Genomic DNA, 25,951 nt, shown 5'->3' on the forward strand with positions numbered 1-25,951 from the left:
TGCTGCTAAAACATTTGTGTAGAAGTATTTGCAAGCACTTGTATTTTTCTCTTGGGTAGAAACCAGAGTGAAATTCTGGGTCATAGAGTAATTTCATGTTTAACTTTTTAAGAAAATGCCAGAACTGGTTTCCAAAGTGGTTGCACCATTTTACATTACTGAAAACAGTTTATGAAGATTCTCATTTCTCCACATCCTCACCAATACTTGTTATTGTCTTTTTTATTACAACCATTCTAGTAGATTTGAAGTGGTACCCCATTCATTTATAAGCATTTTCTGTCAATGACTTGGTTTTTCATTTTCTTAAATGGTGTCTTTTAAAGGAATTTAAATTTTGATAAAGTCCAACTTACCAACTTTTTCTCCTACAGATAGTGATTTTGGTGTTGTATCTAACAACTCCTTGTCTATCTAAGGTCACAAAGATTCTGTCATGTTTCATTCAAAAAGGTTTATGTTTTTTCTCTTACATTCAGGACACATTTCTCATACATTTGTGCATGTTATGAGGTAAAATGTTAGTTCTAAATTCATCATTTTACATGTGGACATCTATTTGTTTAAGGTACTACCCGTGGGGCATGTGGGTTGCTCAGTCGGTTAAGTGAGTAACTCTTGATTTCGGCTCAGGTCATGATCTCACACTTGTGAGATCAAGCCCCAAGTCGGGCTCTGTGCTGGGCATGGACTCTGCTTAAGATTCTCTCTCACCCTCATCCCTTGCCCATGCAAGTGCTCTCTCTCTCCCCCGCCCCAAAAAATAAATAAAATAAAATAAAATAAAATAAAATAAAATAAAATAAAATAAAATAAAATAATAAAAATAAATAAAATACTACCCTTTCCCCCACTGAATTGTCTTGTTACCTTTGTTGCAAATCAATTGACCATAATTGTAAAAGTTTATTCCTGAACTCTAAATTATATTCCATTGATCTGTCTCTCCTTTTGCCAGTACCAGACTGGTTTGATTACTACAACTTAAAAGTTTTGGTGTCATAGATTATAAGTCCTCCAACTTGGTTCTTTTTAAAGATTGTTTTGGATATTCTGAGTTCTTCACATTTCCTTATAAATAACCATCTTAGAATAAGATGGTTTTTGTTTTTTTTTTCCTGGGGGGAGAAATCTGCTGGACTTTTGATGCACATTGCCTGGAATCTATTAATCATTTTGAGGAAAACTGCCATTTTAGTAACATTGAGCCTTCTAATCAATAAACATTGAATATTTCTCCACTTATATAGATCTTTAATTTATCTCAGCAATGTTTTGTAGTTTTCTGTGTATATATTTTATGTTGCTTTTGTTAAATTTCTTCTGAAGTATTTTGTTCTTTTTTATTCTATTGTGAGTAAAATTCTTAATTTCGTGCTCAGTTTATTGATGACATGTAGACATTCAGTTAATTTTTAATATTAATTTTTATCTTCTGATCTTGCTGAACTCATTTATTACTGCAATAATAGTTTTTTGGTGGATTCCTCAGGATTTCCTAAATACAAAATCATGTCATCTGAGAATAAAGACGGTTTTATTTATTCTTTTCCAATCTGAATGCATCTTTTTTTCTTGCTTGATTGTGCAGGCATTTGCTTTTCATTTCAAGTAATTCTTTCTGTACTTTGTCTTTACTATATAAAAATAGTTTTTATTTTAAGAATAAAAAGTGATCATTATATAAAATACAAAGATAATATTATTTAATTCTGATATACTAGTAAATTTTTTTTAACTTCAACTTATAGTAAGTATATATCAGACTTTTTATGATATAGCTTGTTTGAAACTAAGTTTATGGGCTCAAACTTACATGTGTGTTTCAGAGATACAACAAACAGTGAAAATTTGCCTCCAATAATGCATAGTTTAGAAGTTCTTCATTTGGGCTATAATGGAATTTGTAATTTAATTCAGCTACAGCTTAATAGACTAAGAAATTTAAAATTCCTCTTTCTACAAGGTGAGTAGCAACACTGTCAGTGTGTTTATTATTAAAAATTGATTTGGTAATCCTGTTTTAATATGCAAATATTAGCATCAACATTTACGCAAAACAGATTGACAAAAATATTTAGTAATCGCTAATGGGTTTTTCTTGGGTTATTTACATAAATAATGTCAATGCGATATTCCAGGGCTAGAGAATACTGCATCTGTAGCCCTAGAAAATGCAATGTGCTGGCACTATATATGGTATTACATCATAATTTATTTTTATATCACAGTTCGGTTAAAAAACCAATAGAAAGTAACCAGTGAGAAATTCACAAGTAATTATTAAACCCAGAATTGGGCTAAGCACTAAGAAATATACAGAAACACTATATTATTTTAATTATATATAAGATCATTGCTCTAAAGCAATTTAAGATCTACCTGTGGCAATATACTGAAAGAAAGATGAATCAGTTCTGAGTAACTATCCATTTCTAATTTAAGTGCAATAAGGTTAGAGAAAAGAGAAATTGAAACATATATGGGACTCTTTGAAAGACTGATAGAACTTAGATGGAAGGTGAACCTGACCAAGAGTTTTGCAAGTAGTGGGGAGAAGAGTCACAAGAGCACAACTGTGGTGTCTATGGACCAACACTTGAAAAGGGACCAACCTGATAAAAACAGAGTATGCAGTTCTCTGAGAGAGGTATGAAGCTTCTAAACATGATCAATTTGAAGTATAATGCTCATTTTGCAACTGAAAATGAGTAAGAGTTGTAAATCTTTAGAAAAGTAGAATGAGGAGAAAAAAACAGTTTGAAACATTAGTCTAACAATAATTATTTAATGGCACAGAAGAAAGGTTGGAGGATCCATCACTGAGACATGTGGGAAGATATCTGTATAGTTGATCTGAGTATGGTAACTTTTTTCTGAAAGACAGGCTTTTCTAAATCATATTTTTAAAAATTTAATGCATCTTTTTGCCTATCAAAGGTGCTTATGAGTTGCTTCAAGACCATGGAGACTTAGCCTTAAAAGAACAAGAAACTGAGCACAACAATAACAAATTTTTTAAGATACACTGATGTACAAAAAAAAGCAAACAACTTAGCCCTGGAAAGTTTATTTTAATCTAAGGATATAAAAGGGAGTGTGTTCTCTTGCTGTGTCTAGCATGACAAATCAGAGTGGAGCAGCCTTATGCAGGAGGTGAGGCAGTTGACTCTGACAATAATGGCTACCATTAATTGGGTCATTAGGCAAAGTATTTGTTTGCATAGATTATCTCACAAAATCTACACAGCAATTCAACATGGTAAATAATTTTATATGCATTTTGCAAAAAAAGAAATTGAATCTCAGTGGGGTTAAATGATTTACCTAAGTTTGCACTAGTTAATGGTTTTCACCAGTGAATGGTGTCAAACACAGCTCTGTCTGATTCCAAAGCCCATGCATTTTCTATCCACACAAAAGACATAGTAAGGGTCTGGGCTAGAGTCGTGTCAGTGGGAAGGGTGAGTAAAAGGTGACTCCAAAATACATTTTAAAAGAAGGAAATATTAGGACTTACTGACTAAACATATAAGGAGATGAAAAAATAATTCAAGAGGTTTTCATGATTTCATTAGGAGACTGGGCAAAAGGAGGTACTAAAGCTAGCTAAAGTCATTGTGAAAGGCTGCTACTTTGTAGTAAGGAATGATCAGGTTGTGTTATGACAATTTTGAGATGTAAAAATGGAAACTTTTTCAAGCAGTAGTAATGGACCACAAGTCAAGACTAAAAATTATACCAAAGGAGGTGACAAGTGGAGTCATAAGTGTATGTGCTTACTTAGGAAGTAAACACAGAGAAAGAATAAAAGGCCAAAAGAGATGTGGAGACACCCCCTCCCCTTATATACATCCCACTAATCCCCTGACCCAGCATTAAGAAGGCTGGAGAAATAAGACCCAGTAAAGCAATCATATAAGAAATGTTGAAAGAAAACCAAGAAATGCAGACCTTAGGCCATTTTTTTTTAAGTAGGCTCCACACCCAACGTGGGGTTTGAACTTATGACCCTGTGATCAAGAGTCACATGATCTACCGGCTGAGCCCGCCAGATTTCCCAAGAAATATAAACTCTAAATATCAGAAAAAGAAAGGATGAACAGCCTCAAAGTCAAATGATAGGAAGAATAAGGTCTTTGAAAAAAATACCGAATGTAGAAACTGGATTAAACAAAAAGAACATTGGTAATTGTCAGATCAGATTTGTAAACATGCAAAGAGCAAAAATCAAAGTGAAAACAATGTAGAGGGAAGTGGTTGGATGGGCAGTGAAGATAACAGAGGTTGCATACTTGAGGAGCTTGTCCCTAAAAAGCAGGTTAAGAGGTCAGAAGGTGGCTAGTGAAGTTATGAGCATATTTGGAGGTTTATAAAGAGGTGAGTTAGGTTAAAGACTGAACAGGAGGAGATGATTCTGAGATCAATCAAAGGGAGTACACAAATAAAACCAATGATAAGATGAAGCCTGGCCAGGGTCCACAAGAGACAGATTATGAACCAAACTTTCACCTGTTATGCTAAATTTGCAAGAAGATGAGGAAGGTGAATCTTGGGGGAAGGGCAGAGTGAGGCTGTACGGTAGCAAGTTAGAATCTTAAGGATTAGGAGTCAAATTTATCTAAAGCGTAACTATTTAGTTGAATAAGCATGAGTTTTTCAAACAATGGTTAATGTTCCTAGTTAAAGAAATGTAAGATCCCTGAAATCATATTCAGCATAGTTTGGGAGTTTTCTTTCTTAAATATGTTTAATGAGCCTTCTAAAATGAATCCTGGCCAAAAGTATGCTATGGCAGACATTATTCAGTACTTGAAGCTATCCCATAATGATTTTTATACCACTGGCCTCAAAATATCAAAGGTGACAGTCTAAATGCATAATTTCATGAAAGTAATATATTAACACAACTGAGTCTCTTTTCTCAATCTGACTTATATAAACTTTCTTCATTTACAAGCAAGACACTGGTAAAGTTTCAAAGTCTGTGATTTAGTTCTGTGAACAATTTTATTGAAGGCTGTGATGTTATAAATTTCTCTAAAGAATAGAACAAAGTAAGGTAAATTTGCCATAGCTCACCAATTCTGAGACACCTGCTTCTTACTTTTTAACATATCTGAAATCTGACCATGCATTAATGGATAGCATGTCATAGTTTACCTAACCGAGTTTTTTTCTCTTAGTATACATAAAATACTGACCTATCTTGACAACTGTTATTGTCTTAAATTCAATGAAATACGTTACATTTCAAGAAGAATTCCAACATCATGAAATCACACGTTCAGTCATATGTTAGTTTGCTAGGGCTGCCATAACAAAGCACCACAGACTGGGTGGCTCAAACAACGTACTTATTTCCTCACAGTTCTAGAGATTAGAAGGGCAAGATCAAGATGTCAGCAGGGTTAGTCACTTCTGAAGGCCTCTCTTTTTGGCTTTTAGATGACTTCTTTTCAGATGGTTTTCCCTCTATGTGCATCTGTGTCCTAATATCTTCTTATAAGAACACCAGTCATACTGGATTAGAGCCCACCCCAATGACCATAGCTGCCTCTTTAAAGACCCTACCCCCAAATAGAGCCACATTCTGAGGTACTAGGGTTAGGACTTCCACATACAAATTTGGTGGCGGCAGGGAGGATGTCACAATTCATCCCATAACAAACAAGGAAGATGAATAGTGAATGAAATATAGTGTGGCATAATAGAAGCAGCATTGAGCTTAAAATGTAAAAGGTCTAGGTCAGGCCTGGTGTTGCCACTTTTATGTCCCTGTGCAAGTCACTTAATTCCTCTGACTCCCAGTTTTCTGATTATTAAAAAATAATATTTTCCCTGTCCCATTTTGAGACTCTAGTAGAAAACACATTTAAAAGCATTTTTTCAAGTCAAGGGTCCTCTCATTATCATTATTATTAATACTTACAAAGCTATCGATTGCTACAGTAGAGAGAAATAATGGGTTGTAAAGGATTGAGATTTTATAGAATGTAATGTTTCATTCATTTTTAATTTTTTAATGTGGCTGTGGTGCAAAAATATGCTGAGAAATAAATAACAGCATAATTAAGGTTTATTCTTCCAACTTAACACAACAAATTCATTTATTTTAAAAAATATTTAGATATACCTATTTGAATACCCATTAGAAAAATCAGATATACTCAAGAAGTATATCTTTTGCAGTGCTTTTTTGCAGTACTTTTATACATCTACTTTTGTCAATACCAACTATTTTAGCACTTAATTACTGAACAGACAGATTGGGTCAATTCAGTACATCGTATACTTCACATCTTGATCTCTCAAACGTAAAGGAAAAATTTTAGCAAATGTTATTTGATGATAATGCTACCTTCCCACAAACTGCACTTCTGTTTCTCCTTGGAAATACGTTCTTTTTAGCATTTTACTTTTTAAAAAATCATTTGATAAAAAATATTTAAGTGAAGATAGGTAGACCTTTGTTCAAAAAGTTTGGGCTCACTTGACATTATCATAACTTCTCTTTTTTCAGGGAATGAAATCAGTCAAATTGAAGGACTTGACAATTTAGTAGTCCTTCAAGAATTGGTAGTGGACCATAACCGCATCAGAGCATTTAATGACAGTGCCTTTGCCAAACCAAGCTCTCTGTTGGCACTTCATCTGGAAGAAAACAGACTACGAGAGCTGAGCAAACTACAATCTTTGGTAAAACTTGAGAAACTCTTCCTAGGATATAATAAAATCCAGGTAACATATTTTTTTTGTTATGAAATTACAAGACTTAGCTCCTCTGAACATAAAGCTTCCAAACACATCAATGAAAACTTTGCTATTTATATGCCATGTAAATACTCCATGAAGCAGAGACATATAAATAGTCTGTGATGCAAAGATGTCCACTCTGCTCCTAGATTTTAAACCCAACCAACCCTACATGTATCCACCTACTAAAAACAAGTTAGCTCTAAATGTTCTAAGGCTCCTCCAGCAGTCCTAAGAGATCTCTTTTGTTCTTGACTGCTCTTGTTCCAAGCTATTTATTTCCACATCTCAATCCCAGACTTCCTCTGGTTCTTTAAACTTGGCATATGTCCTTGGTCTACCTGATATTTGACTCAATTCCTGATAATGGACCTTGACCTGACTTTAATATTCCATCTCTACTGACTCAAGACTTTCTTATGTAAGGTCCTGCTTTAGTTTTACCTGTTCAGATTTCAACCTATCTCCAATGTCCTGTCCCAGTGAGCCTGACAGACTCTCTGCCCAGACACACTATGCAGATAAGAGGGTTGAAGGTATATATAACCCTATACAGCCCTAACATTTCTCTCAGTGCTTTGGTGATGATCTGTTAGCCCACCTCTTACCAATTTTACTGCTTTTGCCTATACCTCTAAGACAACCTCAAAGACAAAGTAAAATGTGGATTGTCAGCCAAGAACAGAGACCAAGTATATCTTCCCCACATTTGATCAGTATATAGCATAGTGCCTGGTACATAGTAATTATGCAATCAATATTTGTTTGTGGCTCTACTTGCTACAGTTTAGAAAGTCTTTTCTATAGTGATATAAAAGCCTGTTCAGGGCTAGAAGGAAATCATGAGCACTGTCCTTTTCTACATAGCAACTAGGAAATATACATACAGAGAAAAATGGCATACAACTAATTTATCAAGGTTCAAACAACATTCATCTGAGAAAAGCCTTCCAAACTGGCAATGATTCTTGCAAAGCTTTATTCAGAGGAAATCTAAACTTGGAAAATTGCAATCCTATGGAAAATCTTTCCATTAATAGCAACTGAACTGACACAAAGGATTGTCATATCAGACTTAACATGAATCAGATTATACCCAGTTTCAAGCTTTACTAATAATTTCAAGGATACACAGGGTCTGGGACATTACTGTGGCTTCTCAGATCCTTTCTTTCTACATACTGTCTAGCTTACATTGAAATATAAGATCTCCAAGGGAGATTATGTGTGACAGATTTTGTGTGAGTGATCTCTTATAACAAGGGAGTGCTTCATTTATGAAATACCATCACTTTATACTTGAGCTTACATGATATTTTATAGGGAGCCATGCCTGATAATTCTATACTTTTAGGTTTATTTGCTCTAAGCAGTCCTTAACCAGGGAGGTACTGCTAAGAGCATCTCATAAATAAGGACCTTTTTCCTAGTAAATATCATTGGTCCATTTGACAGCACAGCTATTTATCAGCATAACAGAGAGATGAGACCAGGGAACCTGCTTTTTCCCAGGAGTATCTGTGCCCCCCCTCCCCACCCTCCCAAATCCCTACAGGAATGAATGAATGGCAGAATGGTTATTGTAACAACTTTCTCTCTAGTAACTCAAGCAGGATAATGCCCAGTCAAGGTTATTTTTTATCAAAATTTAATATAGCTAATGGACAAACTATATGATAAACCATGGGAAATTATACATACGTCACCGAGTGAAGGGGTATTGATTGTTTAGTGATCAGTCCTCTTTTGTTTATTTTTATTCTTGAAATAGTATTTTTCCTAGAACTTAGATTGATCATTTTACCATCAAACTTATTCTATTAATATTATAGTACCTTAACATGAGCATACATTCAGCTGGGAAAAATGAACTGAGATGTGTAAAAAGGTTAAGTTAGAGATTCTGTTTAACTGAAAATATTATGTTCTTCAAAATTGTAAACTCCCCATTCAAATTTTCTTTGGGGGAGAGTTTTTTCCTCTGTATTCGTACCAACATGGGTAGGTGACACCAGCATCAACTTCTACAAATGGGCAATCAGATCAACCCTTGGGTTGATAAAGACTTCTAGAATAGAAGGGAAAAGGCTTAGAAAAATTAGGAAAACACTTCAAATGAAGGTATATGCAGCCCTACATTAACCTACTTTAAAATCTTCCATAAACTGCATATCCTTGATAACAGATTCTAGTGTGAAGCTTTTCACTTAGCCATCATGACCCATAATGTAGATTTGGAAAATTGTTGCCTGTAGTCCTACCCTTGCAAGTAAAATACCAGAAACACAACTGAAAGGTGAGTTATTTAATTCAGCTTTACAGTCCTAGTTGATTCCTGTGTCTAAATGACTCCCCTATCTGGCATCAGACAACCGTGTCTACTTTTAAACATCCCAGTAATCACCTGAAGCTGGAAATGACTCTAGGAAATAGTCCATTGCTATTTCTTGCCCTAAATGAAAGGCCCCAATCTGAGCCTAACTAGCTGCTACCTAAGCTATTACTATGATTGCCATAAGTGCTTATTCTGAGAATGTACTCAAAAGATAACAACCATTATATTTTGGTTAATGTTGAGCATCTGACTTCAGCTCAGGTCATGATCTCATGGTTCATGAGTTCAAGCCCTGCAACAGGCTCTCTGCTGTCAGCTCTGAGCCTGCTTCGGATCCTCTGTCCCCCTCTCTTTCTACACCTCCCCCACTCATGCTCCCTCTTTCAAAAATAAAAAAATAAACATTAAATAAATAAATAAATAAATGGGAAGTCATTAGCCCTCTTTCCCAATTATGAACATATTAGTTTTCTTGATATATCTTTACACCAGCATTATCATCCACATATTTAACACTCTGTTTCTCATATTAACATCTTGACATCTTTGATTAGAAATACTTCACTACTAAACACTGTTATACTCTGTTTCATTTGAGAAGATGATTGAGAAAAAGACTTTTCATATTTCTATGCTTTCCAGTCATGCTTTGCTTCCACAAATAGGAACTACCTGTGGGTCAAATACATATCTCTATAGATAACTGACTGTCAGAGATTTTCCAAAGTCGTCCTAAATTTATGAGACTTCTATGATCAAAATTGAAAAGATCAATCACTGTAGTCAAATTCTACTTCCAAATGGTCTAAAATAGGTCTAAATGTTTTTATAGTTAGTAGATGAATTGGCTATGTCTACTTGTCAATCCAAATAAGGATAGGAGCATATCAATAACTTTATGTTATTACTATAAACTAGCAGCAAACTGAAGCTGAGCTTTTTGCCTAAATTTTTACAGAAATAGCATATAAAAAATAATTTTGCAAAACTTAAGATATACTCACAAAGTTTCACCAATGATAAATAGACAATGTTAAATAATCCCATCCATACAGAAGACAAGTCATTCAACCAGAAAAATAGTTTTTCAACTATAAATACTCCCAGAAAATATATCAGGATGCAGTCCATTCAGTATCACATGTGCCTTTATGGCTAAGGTGTGTTTAAAATTATTTAGACGAGGGGCGCCTGGGTGGCGCAGTCGGTTAAGCGTCCGACTTCAGCCAGGTCACGATCTCGCGGTCCGTGAGTTCGAGCCCCGCATCGGGCTCTGGGCTGATGGCCTGGAGCCTGTTTTCTGATTCTGTGTCTCCCTCTCTCTCTGCCCCTCCCCCGTTCATGCTCTGTCTCTCTCTGTCCCCCCAAAAATAAATAATGGTTGAAAAATAAAATAAAATAAAATTATTTAGACTGGATTTACCTTCTTTTCCACACTTCTGGGTCAATCCTCTGCGGAATTAACCAACTATAATCTCAGCTTTAGATCATAACTTTTCTGAGAAGAAATTTGGTCTTTTCTTGCAAGTGCTGCTATATGGCCTATATCCCATGTTAGAATATTGTCTTTACCAATCATGCATTTTGAATTAATTGTACATAGATCTGTCCTTAATCAACATTACAGGATTTGTCACTCAAGCTCACTTTGGAGAATTCAGCCATGAGCTAGCTGTAGTCCAACACTTACATATGATTACTTCAAATCAGTGTATATTTGAAGATTTTGGATCTAACCAAATAATAACTTATTAACTTTGGAACAGGATATGACAGAACTGGAAAAACTTGATGGTATCTCTTCTCTCAGAGAGCTTACAGTTTATGGCAATCCAGTGAGTATGTTATTTTTCTAATTTATCAGTTAATTTATTTATAGTTGTATATAATTAATTTTTATATGTGAGAATTTTTTATCTGTTCCCATATGTATAGACAGTTATCCAAGCACAATTTATTGAATACTGTCCTCTTACAACTTGTTATAATATAATCTTCCATTGTCACATATAAAAGGATCTGTTTCCGGATTCTATGTTGTATTCATTGGACTACTGTCAATCCCTGTACCAGTATTATACTGTGTTAATTATTAAAGTTTTATATTAAGTTTTGGTGTCCAGGAGAATAAGCACCTCCAATTTTCCTTCTCTTCCTCCTTCTCCTCTTTTTCTTTCTTCACTGTCGTGGCTGTTCTTGGGCCTTTACACTTCCTATGAGTTTAAGGAAACAGCTTTTGAAGCTATGTGAGAGTCTTATTGACATTTTAATTGGAATAGTATTGAATATATAAATTAATTTGGGGAGAAATTTGCCATATTTTCCTGTTGGAGGCTTTGGAAGGATTAAATAGGTAGCACTTTTATTTACCTAACATCTGAACAAATTGACAAATATGACAGTGGCAGATAGAGAGGTGAAAATACTTTGCTTACCTTCGTGAGAAAGCCAAATGGGCGTGCTAACAGAGCCCAGAAATAAGCAATCATCATCACCTGGTAACAGGAAATGCTTGAGTGAATTCTTTCCACATAGGAGGAGAGCTTCTGCTGGAGGAAGAGCAGGCACTCTCCTAGCAATAAATTCCTTCCCAAGACAGGAAAGACAAGAGCTAAACATGCCCAGTCTAATCTTCCCAGGTTTATCAATTAAGTCACCCTGCTCCTCTTGGTGGAAGAGTGAGGGGTTGAGAGAGCCCACTAGTGCCACATCACAGAGCTATTTCCAACAAGAAAGAAGTAATAATAAGAGTCTCCCCTAATATTTGTAGTATTTAGACTTCCCATTCATAAGCATGAATGTCCCTACATTTATTTTATGTTCTTCAATAAAATTTATAGTTTTCTCCTAAAAGTTTTAATCATCTATGGTTTGATTTATTCTGTTGTTTTAATAGCTACTTTAACAATATCTTTTTACATTTTTCCAATTATTTGTGGCTGAAGTACAGCAATTCTGATTTTTGCATTGTTCTGATTTTTGCATGCTACTCTTTATCTACGAACCTTGTTGAACTCTCTTTTTAGTTCTAATGGATTGTAAATTTTGTTGGATTTTCTCTGTAGACTATCATATTATCTACAAATAATGACTATTATTTCTTTCCAATTCTTACATTTTTTAAATTTTCTTTACTTAGTGTGTTGACTAGGACCTCTAGTACAGTGTTGAATGAAAGCATTGATAGTAGGTTATTGACTTCAAAAATGCTTCTAAATTGTTACTATTAAATATGAGTTTTTTGTACATTATGGGTAGATAATCTTCAACATTTTAAAGAAGCTCCTTTTTTTAAGTTTATTTATTCCTGAGAGAGACCATACAAGTGGGGGAGGGGCAGTGAGAGAGGGAGAGAGAGAGAATCCTAAGTAGGCTCCCCACCATTAGCGTGGAGTCAACGCGGGGCTCCAACTCAGGAATCATGAGATGATGACCTGAGTCGAAACCAATAGTCAGACGTTCAAACAACTGAGCAACCCAGGGGCCCCAAGGAAGCTCCTTTCTAATTGCAGTTTACTACCTGTTTTTATCATGAATGGTCATTGGATTTTGACTAATTGGCAATTCTGTTTTTCTCTTTAATCTGTTAATATGTAAATTATATTAATAGACTCCAGTGTTAAACTGTCATTAATCCAGTGCTGAATACTATTTATTTGGTCATGTTTTATGCTTTGCTGGATTCAGTTTGCCAAGATTTCATGTAGTATATCTGTATTTATGGAAATAAGTAAAGTTATCCTATAATTATCTTCTTATGCTATTCTTTTAAATTCATCAAGGTTGTTCTTGCCTCATAAAATTAACTGGGAACTCTCTCCCTCTCTCTCTTGCTAGTCTATGAATTAGCATATATAAGAAAAATTCCTCTCTGCCCCTCCCCCGTTCATGCTCTGTCTCTCTCTGTCCCAAAAATAAATAAACGTTAAAAAAAAAAAATTAAAAAAAAAAAGGGGGCGCCTGGGTGGCTCAGTCGGTTAAGCGTCCGACTTCAGCTCAGGTCATGATCTCGCGGTCCGTGAGTTCGAGCCCGGCGTTGGGCTCTGGGCTGATGGCTCAGAGCCTGGAGCCTGTTTCCGATTCTGTGTCTCCCTCTCTCTCTGCCCCTCCCCTGTTCATACTCTGTCTCTCTCTGTCCCAAAAATAAATAAACGTTAAAAAAAAAAAATTAAAAAAAAAAAAAGAAAAATTCATTCATTTGAATCTGGGCTCAATATTTTTTGAAGTTAGGTTTTAAACTACTTATTCAAATTCTTTAATGGCTATAAATCTAGTAATGTTTTCTATTTCTTCAAAAGTCAGTATTGAGAAGTTATATTCTTCTATAAACTTGTAATTTTTTATAAATTTTAAATGTATTTCTATATAATATTCTCCTGAATTTTAAAAATGTCCTCTATATTTATGTTTTGTCACCTTTTTTATACCTAAATTTGTTGATTTTTACTTTTTCTCTTTTATTCTTGGTAAGTCTTGCTTAAGACTTATTTTGTTTATCATATTAGTATCTCCAAAGAACCATGTTTTGGATTTATCAAGTGGTTTATTTGTTTTTTATTTCACTAAGCCCTACCCTTGTTTCCATCTTTCAGTTTCTTGGAGTTTACTTTTTTAAACATTTTTAACATTATTATTAAAACTATTTTTAGCATAATACTGATTCTGTGGTTCAGCTTTTATTTGTTTTAAGTTTTTATTTTACTTCCAGTTAGTTAGCATACAGTGTTATAGTGGTTGCAGTTGTACAATGTAGTGATTCCACACTTAAATACATAACCTGATGCTCATTACAAGTGCATCCCCTATTTAACCCATCCCCATCCCCTATTCAACCCATTCCCCCACCCACCTCCCTTCTGGTAACCATCTGATTGTTCTCTATAGTTAAGAGTCTGCTTCTTGCTTTACTTCTCTCTCTTTTTACCCCTTTGCTCATTTTTTTTCTTAAATTCCACATATGAGTGAAATCATATGGTATTTGTCTTTCTCTGCCTGACTTATTGCACTTCACAGTATACTCTCTAGGTCCATCCATGTCATTTCAAATGGCAAGATTTTATTCTTGTTTATGGCTGAGTAATATTCCAGTGTGTGTGTGTGTGTGTGTGTGTGTTTGTGTGTGTGTGTGTGGTGTGACATCTTTATCCATTCATCAATTGATAAGTCAATTGATGGCTGTTTCCATAATTTGACTATTGTACATGCTGCTGCTGCAAACATCAGGATGCATATATCCCTTTGAATTAGTGTTTCTGTATTCTTTAGGTAAATATCCAGTAGTGTGATTGCTGGATCATCAGGTACTTCTATTTTTAACTTTTTGAGGAACCTCTGTACTGTTTTCCAGAGTGGGTGCATCAGTTTGCATTCCCAGCAACAGTGCAAGAGGGTTCCCCTTTCTCCACATCCTCACCAACATCCGTTGTTTCCTGTGTTGTTGATTTTAGCCACTATGACGGGTTTTGATTTGCATGTCCCTGATGATGAGTGATATTCAGCATCTTTTCATGTGCCTGTTGGCCATCTATATGTCTTCTCTGGAAAAATGTCTTTTGTGTCTTCTGCACATTTTTAATTAGATTATTTTGTTTTGGGGTGTTGAGTTTTACACGTTCTCTATATATTTTGGATGCTAACCCTTTATTTGTTAGCTAACCCTTTATATGTCATTTGCAAATATCTTCTCCCTTCAGTAGGTTCTCTTTTAGCTTTATTGGTTGTTTCCTTTGCTGTGCAGAAGCTTTTCATTTTGGTGTAGTCCCATTAGTCTATTTTTGCTTTTGTTTCCTTTGCCTCAAGAGACATATCTTAAAAAGAAGTTGCTATGGCCAATGTCAAATAAATTACTGCCCTGTGTTCTCTTTTAGGATTCTTATTGTTTCAGATCTCACATTTAAGTTTTTAATCCATTTTGAATTTATTTTTGTGTATGGTGTAAGAAAGTGGTCCAGTTCCATTCTTGACAGCATGTAGCTGTCAAGTTTTCCCAAACCATTTGTTAAAAAGACTGTCTTTTTCCATGGGATATTCTTTCCTGCTTTGTTGTAGATTAATTAACCATATTATTGTGAGTTCATTTCTAGGTTTTCTGTTCTGTTCCATTGATCTATGTGTCTATTTTTATGCTGATACCATACTGTTTTGATTAATACAGCTTTGTAATATAACTTGAAGTCCAAAATTGTGATCCCTCCAGCTTTGCTTTTATTTTTCAAGATTTCTTGGGCTTTTAAATGTCTTTTGTGGTTCCATACAAATTTTAGGATTGTTTGTTCTAGCTCTGTAAAAAAATGCTGTTGGTATTTTGATACGACTTGCATTAAAACATATATTGCTTTGGTTATTATAGACATTTTAACAAAAGACAAAGAAGGGCACTATATAATAATAAAGGGGATAATCCAATAAGAAGATATAACAATTGTAAATATTTATGCATCCAACATGGGAGGACTCAATTACATAAAACAATTAATAACAAACATAAAGGGACTAGCTGATAATAATACAATAATAGTAGGGGACTTTAACATCCCACTTACATCAATGGACATGATCATCTAAACAGAAAATCAACAAGGAAACAATGGTTTTGAATAATAACACACAGGACTTGATGAACTTAACAGATATATCCAGAACATTCCACCTTAAAACAGCAGAATACAGGTTCTTTTCAAGTGCACCTGGAACATTCTCCAGAACAGATCACATATTAGGCCACAAAACAGGCTTCACCAAATTCAGGAAGATCACAATTATACCATGCACCTTTTCTGACCACAACATTATGAAACTAGAAGTCAACCACAAGAAAAAAATCTGGATAGACCACAAATAAATAGAAGTTAAATAACATGCTACTAAACAATGAGTGGGTCAACCAGAAAATAAAAAAATAAATTTAAAAAATACATGGAAACAAATGAAAATGACAACATAACAGTCCAAAATCTTTGGGATGCAGCGAAAGTGGTTCTAAGAGGGAAGTAGATAGCAACATAGGTCTACCTTAAGAAGCAAGAAAAAAGAATCTCGAATAAACAACTTAACCTTAAACTGAAGGAGCTACAAAAAGAACAACAAATGAAGCTCAAAGCCAGCATAAGGAAGGGAAAAGTAAAGTTTAGAGCAGAATAAAAGATATAGAAACTAAAAAAATAATAGAACATATTGATGAAACCAGGAGGTAGTTCTTTGAAAAAAATTAATAAAATTGATAAACCTCTACTCAGACTCATCAAAAAGAAAAAAGAAAAGACCCAAATAAATAAAGTCACAGATGAGAGAGGAAAAATGACAACAAACACCACAGAAATATAATTATAAGACAATATTATGAAAAATTTTATGCCAAGAAATTGGACAACCTAGAAGAAATGAATAAATTTCTAGAAACATATTAATTACCAAAAGTGAAACAGGAAGAAATAGAAAATTTGGACAGACCAATAACCAGCAAAGACATTGACTCAGTAATCAAAAAACTTCAACAAAAGTCCAGGATCAGATGGCTTGACAGGTGAATTCTACCAAACATTTAAAGAAGAGTTAGTACCCATTCTCCCCAAACTATTCCAAAAAATACAAAAGAAAAGAAAACTTCTAAATTTATTCTTTGAGGTTAGCATTACCCTGACCAGATATCAAAACCAGATAAAGACGCCAAACACAAAAAAGAACTACACTCCAATATCTCTGATAAACAGAGATAAACATAGATGCAAATATCCTCAACAAAGTACTAGCAAACCAAATCCAACAATACATTAAAAAAAATAATTCACCATCAAGTGAGATTCATTCCTGGGTTGCAAGGATGGTTCAATACTTGCAAATACATCACATTAATAAAAGAAAGGATAAGAACCATCTGATCATTTCAATAGATACAGAAAAAGTATTTGACAAAGTACATCCATTCATGATAAAAAAAAACCCGACACAAAGTAGGTTTAGAGGTAACATACCTCAATGTAATAAAGGCCATCTATGAAAAACCCACACCTGGGGCGCCTGGGTGGCGCAGTCGGTTAAGCGTCTGACTTCAGCCAGGTCACGATCTCGCGGTCCGTGAGTTCGAGCCCCGCGTCAGGCTCTGGGCTGATGGCTCAGAGCCTGGAGCCTGTTTCCGATTCTGTGTCTCCCTCTCTCTCTGCCCCTCCCCCGTTCATGCTCTGTCTCTCTCTGTCCCAAAAATAAATAAACGTTGGAAAAAAAAAATTAAAAAAAAAAACCCACACCCAATATCATCCTCAATGGGGAAATACTGAGAGCTTTTCCTCTACGGTCAGGAACAAGACAGGAATGTCCACTTTCACCACTGTTATTTAACACAGTACTAGATTTCCTAGCCACAGCAATCAGATAACAAAAAGAAATGAGGAATCCAGATCAGCAAGGAAGAAGTAAAACTTTCACTATTTGCTGATGACATGATACTCCATATAGAAAACCTGAAAAACTCCACCAAAAACCTGCTAGAACTGTGAAATGAATTCAGGAAAGTTGCAGGGTACAAAATCAATGTACAGAAATCTGTTGCATTTCTATACACCAATACTGAAGCAACACAAAGAGAAATTAAGGAATCTATCCCATTTAAAATTGCACCAAAAACAATAAGATGCCTAGGACTAAACCTAACCAAAGAGATGAAAGACCTGTACTCTGAAAACTATAAAACACTGATGAAAGAAATTAAAGATGACACAATGAAATGAAAAAAAAAAAATCCCATGCTCACAGATCAGAAGAAAAAATATTGTTAAAAGGGAATTTACTTCAAAAAAAATTCTTAAGTAGGATGTCTAGTTCATTTTTAGGTTTCAAAACACTGCTTAGCAGCATATTAAAAGTTTTGATATGTAGTATTTTTCCTGTTCTTTATTTCTTAAAATCTGGTCTCCAAAAGATTTCTTCTTTATTCCATGAATGATTGAGAGGTGTGTGTGTGTGTGTGTGTGTGTGTGTGTGTGTGTCTGTGTGTGAATTTCAAACCTATGAAGTGTTTTTTGTTATCTCTTTGTCATTTATTTCTGTTACTGTGTTTTGGTCAGAGGAGACAGTCTATACATTCTCTGGTATTTATAAGACTTTCTTTCTTTCTGGCCTATAATGTGGTTCATTTTTTAAACCTCTATTATATATATACACTACATTAGAAAAAAATAGATTGTTGGCATGCCTGGGTGGTTCAGTCAGTTAAGCGTCCAACTCTTGTTTTCAGCTCAGGTCTTGAGGGCGAGCCCTGCTTCAGGATCCACACTGGGCATGGAGCCTGCTTGAGATTCTGTCTCCTCCCTTTACCTTTCTCCTCCTCCCCCACTCACACTCTTTCTCTCTCTCTCTCTCAAATAATAATAATAATAATAATAATAATAATAATAATAATAAAACAGATTGTTTATTCATTCCCCTTTGATGAAAATTTGTCTCTTTTCATCTCTTCTTCATGATCACAAGATGTGCTATATACTTTTTCTTTGCTGTCAGTCCCCCAAGAACACCCCCACATTCAGAGATTTGCTAAAAGAACTCAAGGGACTTAGCATATCATTGTACTCATGGCTAAAATTTATTAAATGACATAGTGAGGATTCACAGCCAGGTGATGAGGAAAAAAGACACAGGTGGAGTCTGGAGAATTGATAAGTAGGCTTCCTTATGCTCTTTCTCTCCCATGAGGGAGAGAAGGGTCACATAGTACATACTCTTCACCCAGCAACAAAAGTGCAGCAACATGTGTTTATGTTTCTACCCAGGAAATTCCACTACACTTAGCATTCAAGAATTTTGTTGGAAGTTGGTCACATATGTACCCAATGCCCATCACATACCAAAACTCCAGACTCCCAGAAGGAAAGCAAGTTGACCATAAATCATATCATTTGGGTAAGCAGTCTAGGCACAGTGAACTACCTTTAATCAGTTAAGGAATGGTGGGAACACTTCCAAAATCCAAGTACCAAAAACTAGTCAAGAGCTATCCTTGCAAGCAGACCTTTCTAAAGATAACAGTTTCAGGCCTACTATGTTAACTCTTCCTATATACCTTCTTAGGTACACATGCAAATATTTTTCAGAGTAGGCTGACAAACTATGAAGGGATGGATTATACAATCTAACAGATGTGTACTGAATTCAATTGGACAGTGCCTATGGGAAAATACCATATAAGTTTCAAAGTAATTACTCATAAATGAATTTTTATAGCATAATCCTATTCATGAGTTGAGATTGCCTGTAGTTAATGAACAATATTATATACTCTAAAAAGAGACTAAACGTCTAAATGGTAGTCTTGGTTAACAAAAAAGTTCTAATCTTCATTTAGTATAACAAGAAATTGAGAAATCTTTCAAAAAGGGAGCTCATATTTGTATCAGCTAACACTACAAATTAGCTATTATCTGTCATTTTTGGTGCCCAGGTTAAATTTCTTTCTCTATAAAAGTTAATCTTTGAAATAAAAGTTTTTTTAAGAAATACATTGTTATTTTTAACTTTATTCAGATTTGCAGAAAAACACTACATCGCCACATGCTCATATTTCGGCTGCCTAACTTACAGATGTTAGACGGAATTCCTGTGAATTCAGATGATAGGGCAAAAGCTGAATTTCAATTCTCTGAACTACAAGCAAAGAAAACTTCGGTAATACTTCTATTATTTATACTTTTCCTTTTAAAATATATCATTATTAACAAATTAAAACCAATTTACTGGGTAAATCTGGGCTATGATGTTCTGGTAGACTAGTATCTATTTTAGTGATTACTATCAAAAGCATGTTGATCTGGTGAATAGAGCATATACATACATGCAAATTCCAGGGAAGCTCCTTTTTCTAATAATGTAGTTTGATATAAAGAAAATTATTTAAAATCTTGGGGTGCCTGGATGGCTCAGTTGGTTAAGTGCCCAACTCTTGATTTCGGCTCAGGTCATGATCTCACGGTTTGTGACTTTAAGCCCACGTCGGACTTTGTGCTGACAGCAAGAAGCCTGCTTCAGATCCTCTGTCTCCCTCTCTCTCTGCCCCTCTCTCTCTGCTTTCTCTCTTAAAAATAAATAAATATTAAAAATAAAATAAAATAAAATCTGTGTACCTCTTGCTCAATATGTGAGATAATGCTAGAAGGTAAGAAACTATAACATATCACTTCTATAAACAGAAACTAACAAACTCTTTCAGTTTAGCAGATAGGAAGGGAAGGAAGGAATTCTGACCTCAACACTCTGGACTATGTAGTTCATCTAACAAGGGAGATGTGTGCTTCTTTCTTGTCGGCCAGAATAATTGTGCCTTTTACCCATGAACGCTAAAAAGGTGTCTGACCATGACATGAAAGAGTTTAGAGAGAGAAGCCACAAAGCATACCATTAGGAAATTCTGTCCTTGGCCACCAGGATTCTTCATGAACATCCTCCAAAGACTAAACTTAACCCAGAAAAGCTATAGTTTTTGAACAAAGAAGTAACCTTATTAGAGCTGTGCCTTTGCAAGATTTGAGAAAGAAGACGCTGGAAGCAGGGAAACCAGTTAAGAGGCTTTTAGAGATTATGAAGACCTAGACTAGGGTGGGGCAGTTAAGAAGGTAAGTGAACCTCTAAAGTAAGTGAAAGCCAGAGAGCAAGGACATCAGTCAGTTAACAAATAACACTTTTGAAACTCATATTGAAAAGAAAAGAAGATTACCATAGATGCTTTTACTTAATCAATGGATTACCCAGCACTCTCCATCCCTTCTGTAAAATAAATCGATTCCCAGAGCACACTGGAAATTTGATATTAGAAGGCTCTTCTCCAGCCCACTTCTGCCTTCAGCAGATTTACATATTTATCAAGAGCTGGCTGTTTTGTCAAAAACTTATATGTCAGTTCTTTTATCTTAAAAAGGCAGATATGCTATAAATGCAAATTTTAAATTACTATTTGTATATTTCTATGATAACCAAAATAGGGTACTTTGGAAAATCTGGATAAAGATCAATCACACACACACACACACACACACACACACACACACACAAATAGTGTCAAATAGGTTAGGAGGAAAATCTTGTAAAAAATGGGAGAAAATTATAAAAATTCAGACACAATATGTGGGAAAATTATTTTAAAAATTCTTGTGTTCAAATTTTCTCCACATGTCTTTAAATTCTTACTACTTTAAAGAAACCAAAACTGGAAGTTGTAGGCAAAACTTTAAGGATAGCTTTATCTAAGAACAATGAGATAAAATACCAATCAAGGGACTCTTACAGAAAAGGCCTTAGCCATCACAAGATTCATGAGCGCATGTACATTTATGTTTTATGACTAAAAAATAGGGGTGCCTGGGTGGCTTAGTCAGTTAAGTATCTGACTCTTGATTTCAGCTCAGGTCATGATCTCATGGTTTGTGAATTCAAACCCTGCATCGGGCTTTGTGCTGATGGTGGAGAGGCTGTTTGGAATTCTATTTCCCTCTCTCTCTGTCCCTCCCCTGCTTGCTCTCTCTCTCTCTCAAAATAAATAAAATTAACTTAAAATTTTTTTAAATAAATCTAAAAAATAAACATGAATTATATATACAATTCTTAGTTATTCCCTGATTTTTTTCATCAACCTTGACATTTTTTGGTTAACCAAGGAGCTTCCATTATAGGTCAAAGTAGTCACAGAGACCTGCAAGACTTAAAGTTGTACAGTGTTAATAAGTATTAACTACAATAGCCAAAGGAAGTGGTTCATTTGTAGGTTATATCTATAAAAATTATTCTAAAAATTATGCTTTGTGAAAACAAATCTTAGCTACTAATTTGTATGACTTAACTAAGAAAGAGCACCATCTAATGTGATCTACTGAAATTACTGTCACAGGTCCTAGTCTTTCAAAAGAGAGCAAATAATCAAATAAAATTTAGGTCAGTGATCTAAGGCTCCTTTCCCCTCTCTATTTTATATTCCTGGAGCAAGTCATTTCTTACTTCCAGAAGTGGAAAACTAAAGGAAACTTAAGTTTCCCACTGCTGCTGTAATAAATTACTCAAATTTAGTGGCTTGAAACAACACAAATTTATTATCTTATAATTCTAGAGGTCAGAAGTCCAAAAACTGGTCTTACGGGGCTAAACACAGGCAGTGACTCCTGTATTTCTTCTGGAGCTCAAGGAGAGAATTTGTTCTTTGCCTTTTCAAACTTCTGGAAGTTATCTGCATTCCTTGGCTCACTGTCCTCTTCCAGCAATAGCATCACTTCCACTTCTGATTCCATCTGTACATCTTCTCTATCTCTGACCCTCCTGACTCCCCTCCTTCTGATAAGGACTCTTGTGATTGTACTGAGACCACCTAGATAATCAAAGATCATTTCCTCACCTCAAAATCCAATGTAATTATGTCTGCAAAGTCCCTTTTGTCATGTAAGGTAATATATTCACAGGTTTTGGAAATTCAATGTGGACATCTTTTTGGGGGAGGGGCACTATTCTGCCTCCCATACCACATATGTGAGGGCTCCAGGTGAGAGAACTATAAAAACTGTCACATTAAAATTTATAAATTGCATTTTAAGGTAATGTTGGCTAATTTGAAAAATTACATATAAATTCACCAAATTACATATAAAGAAATCACTTAGAGAAACTTTAAAGATCCTAATTTCCATATATATTTTTTTATTAGTTTCATGTAGCAGAAAAAATACACAAACTCAAATTTTAGTCGATAAGTATTTTACTAAAGGATTTGCTTCTTGGTTATTCTTTTCTATTCCTCATATAGTGAACTCAGATTTTTCCCATTACTATATATGATATGTTAATATGCCTTGAGTGAATCTAGACATGTATTCTTGCCATTTGAATCAGTGCCATATAAAAAAACTTAATTATTTTTCCACTTATTCTATATGTAAGCATTTTATTAAAAATTATTTTTTGATTTGTCTATACATGGTTAATAAAATAAGGGGGATATCCAAAGTCTTTATTTTAGAGAAATCCTTTTTTAGATCTTTAAAATTTTATAACGTTTATTTTTGAGAGAGACAGCACACACACAAACACACACACACACACACACACACACACACACACACACACACACACGTGGGGGAGGGGCAGAGAGAGAAGGAGACAGAATCCAAAGCAGATTCCAGGCTCTGAGCTGTCAGCACAGAGCCAGACACGGGGCTCGAACCCACAAATGGTGAGATTGAGACCTGAGCCAAAGTCAACGCTTAACCGACCGAGCCACCCAGGCACCCGTATTTATTTATTTTTAATTAATCTCTACAGCCAATGTAGGGCCTGAACTCATGACCCCAAGATCAAGAGTCACATGCTCTTCCAACTGAGCCAGCCAAGTGGCCCAGAGAAATCTATTTTAAGATTCAATAACAATGTTTATTTTCATGGCTAGGATAAAATTAAGCCATCATTTCTTTTAGCTATTCAGAAGACACAAAAACAATCCTTTTTCAAGTTTATCACTTCAGTCTAATTCATTTTTCTTTCAGTTATTGCTGTTCTTTCTTTTTTAAGAGCAAGTAAAGATAATTAACTCTAAAGTTGTTCTTTAAACCAAAACATTTTGGTCCTTTTGGCTTCAGAAGAAAATTTGACAATATTCTAGATTAGTGATGGGAAGAAACTCTAAAAAGGAATTAGTTAGGGAATTTGGGACTGAGCATCTTTAGTAAAAAGCCTGATACTTTAGTGCTCATTACAAAGCTGCATTCTTGTTGACACTTATTAAAACAGGGTAATTGGCCATTTTACACTAATGGCAAACACTTATATTTCTAGGTAAGTTGACTCATATATTCAGAATTCATATTTTTAAAAGTATAAACAAGGTCAGTCTTAAGACAGAGCAAGCATAAATTTCTAGGGAAGCCAAGAGTCTCCAGCCTAAAATACTTGTCTCCTCTGTTTGCTGATTCCTGAAATTCTTTTAAAAGCCTCTTAATCCTCAACTAACTTAAAATGTAAACACCATTTAGAGAGTTAGCACATTCATTAAGTGATTGTTATAAGATGCTTTTCTTAGTCCCCATTTATTTACTTGTTTTTGAAAAACTAATTAACTGCAAGGCACCTGATGAGGTAATATGAGGATTATAAAGATGTTGAAGATAAAATGCTTACTATCTAGAAATTCCTGCTCAGTAAAAAAGAAAAGAGAAGAAAAAAGAAAAGAAAAGAAAAAAAAGAAAAGAAAGAGAAGAGAAGAGAAAAGAAGAAAAAGAAAAAAAAAGAAATGTTACAAAGGAGAAAAAGTTTAATTCTCATTTTCTTAATTCTACACTTACCTCATTGAGATCCTATGGAGAGAGGGAGATGCCGTCATACTAGTGATGAGTACAGTACAATCTGAAAAGACAGAACATAAGGTTCTGAGAGAGGTTAAGGGTTCAAAAGACTGTTTCAGTTTCTGCTTCATACCAACTCAGTTTAGGCATATAACTCCTGACCTAAAAATTTTTAAATTATCAAGTGGGGCTTGCAGTAAGGACTAAATCTATTGATCTGAGTTTTGGAAATGAGACATTCTTAACTGGTTTTATTTTACTATGTAGCTCATTCCTGTTACCAACTGTCCAATGGATGGTGGGTCATTTGGCCAAGTGAAAGCTCCTCCCATGAAGATAACAAATGTAATTCTGCCTAGTGGATTTAGCCATTACTTGGGATCTGACTTCACTTTAACTCCTGAAGCTGAAGGTATTTTGACAAAAAGTTTCAGAATGAACGTAAAAGCAAACAAACACTTCATTTGAAACAAAAATCTCACTTTCACTTCTAATACTACTTAAAATTGCATTTTTAAATTTACATTTCCTAAAATTGCACGTTTGTTCAAGTTTCATGTGGCCATTCTGACTTTAGAGTCTATAGTTTTGGGGAGTTTTGTTCAACTACTAATATTTTGTAACTAAACATTTGCTTGTAATGTGAACTTTGTGATACTTGCACAATTATTTTCTGAATTATGTATTTTCAAAGGCTTTGTTTCATTTTATGTATTTCATAGCATATAACTGCTAAAACCAATTCGTTTGTACATCCTGCTAAAAGTAGAAATCAGAGGTTTAAAAATATCTGTGACAACAGATTCTTGGGGTACAAAGAGAAGATCGGATTTTATCCTTGAAACCACAAGTAAAGCATGCAGCTAATACTAGAGAAAAGTTTCAAGAGGTACAGCTCGAAAGGAGGGAGTATATTAAAAGGACAGGGCATGGAAATGTATCCTTCTATTACACACATTTTAATTCAGGCTTAGATCAAACCTATTCCCTAATTCCATATCTTCACTGGCTATCTTGTTGGTGAAAGTGGGGATAGCCACTCCTCTCAGGGCTCACCTCTTCCATTCCCTGTAACATTCCACTTTGCTTGGGACCACTGGTGGCAATAAAATTGAACATCACGAATTTATAAAATGATCTAAGAGCCTACCAAGAATAGTATATTGTTCTGTGTGATTATTTCAAGAAGAAACTCAGTTAAAAGAAACCCCAAATCATTTACTTTGTTAAGATGTTATTTTTTAACTTATTTTTCATACTTCTACATACTAAATGGCTTTAAGATTTTAGTCACGGTGAGAACTTTTATGCTTCTATCTGATAGATATAACTATTAGTAAAATAGGACATACCAAATTTTTAGCCTCCTTAACAGTACAATGTCCTCTTCGGGAATGGCATCAATATCTTTTTTTTTTTTTCCTGGCACTAGTTCAATCATGAATTCATCTCCATAACGTCCTCAGATCTGTCTTCAAAATTTGTCTGTGACTATATTTGAGGTTTTTCTTAAAAAGTCTTATAATTTCTCTCCTATCTTCTGACTATGTTGCCCCAA

The 25,951-nt window shown here is 34.8% G+C and overlaps 2 protein-coding genes and 1 long non-coding RNA gene across 11 annotated transcripts in view; 1 reads left to right on the forward strand and 2 right to left on the reverse strand.

Moving 5' to 3' along the window:
• The window catches only part of RTN1 (reticulon 1), a 351,234-nt gene extending 339,156 nt beyond the window's left edge, over positions 1-12,078 (reverse strand). The window contains exon 1 of the mRNA XM_053224512.1: positions 11,527-12,078. Coding sequence (XP_053080487.1) covers positions 11,527-11,583 — 57 coding nt within the window. The 5' untranslated portion in view covers positions 11,584-12,078. The remainder of the gene's footprint in view (positions 1-11,526) is intronic.
• The window catches only part of LRRC9 (leucine rich repeat containing 9), a 110,975-nt gene that overhangs the window by 76,461 nt on the left and 8,563 nt on the right, over positions 1-25,951 (forward strand). For 6 of the 9 annotated variants that reach the window (XM_053224506.1, XM_027065832.2, XM_027065830.2 and 3 more), the window contains 5 exons: positions 1,830-1,966; positions 6,524-6,741; positions 10,858-10,926; positions 19,607-19,747; positions 24,661-24,805. In XM_053224506.1, coding sequence (XP_053080481.1) covers positions 1,830-1,966; positions 6,524-6,741; positions 10,858-10,926; positions 19,607-19,747; positions 24,661-24,805 — 710 coding nt within the window. Of the gene's footprint in view, positions 1-1,829; positions 1,967-6,523; positions 6,742-10,857; positions 10,927-18,855; positions 18,986-19,606; positions 19,748-20,036; positions 20,372-24,660; positions 24,806-25,951 lie in introns of those variants that run through there. The other 3 variants (XR_008299430.1, XR_008299431.1, XM_053224505.1) reach the window with 3 other exon arrangements.
• LOC106974585 (uncharacterized) overlaps positions 20,654-25,951 on the reverse strand; it is a 31,017-nt gene continuing 25,719 nt past the window's right edge. Inside the window, exons 5-6 of the long non-coding RNA XR_008299432.1 lie at positions 24,394-24,454; positions 20,654-22,430 (exon numbers count right to left, since the gene is read on the reverse strand). This is a non-coding gene — a long non-coding RNA (uncharacterized LOC106974585). The remainder of the gene's footprint in view (positions 22,431-24,393; positions 24,455-25,951) is intronic.

This window comes from Acinonyx jubatus, chromosome B3 (genome assembly GCF_027475565.1).
Source record: "Acinonyx jubatus isolate Ajub_Pintada_27869175 chromosome B3, VMU_Ajub_asm_v1.0, whole genome shotgun sequence".
Classification (NCBI taxonomy): domain Eukaryota; kingdom Metazoa; phylum Chordata; class Mammalia; order Carnivora; family Felidae; genus Acinonyx; species Acinonyx jubatus.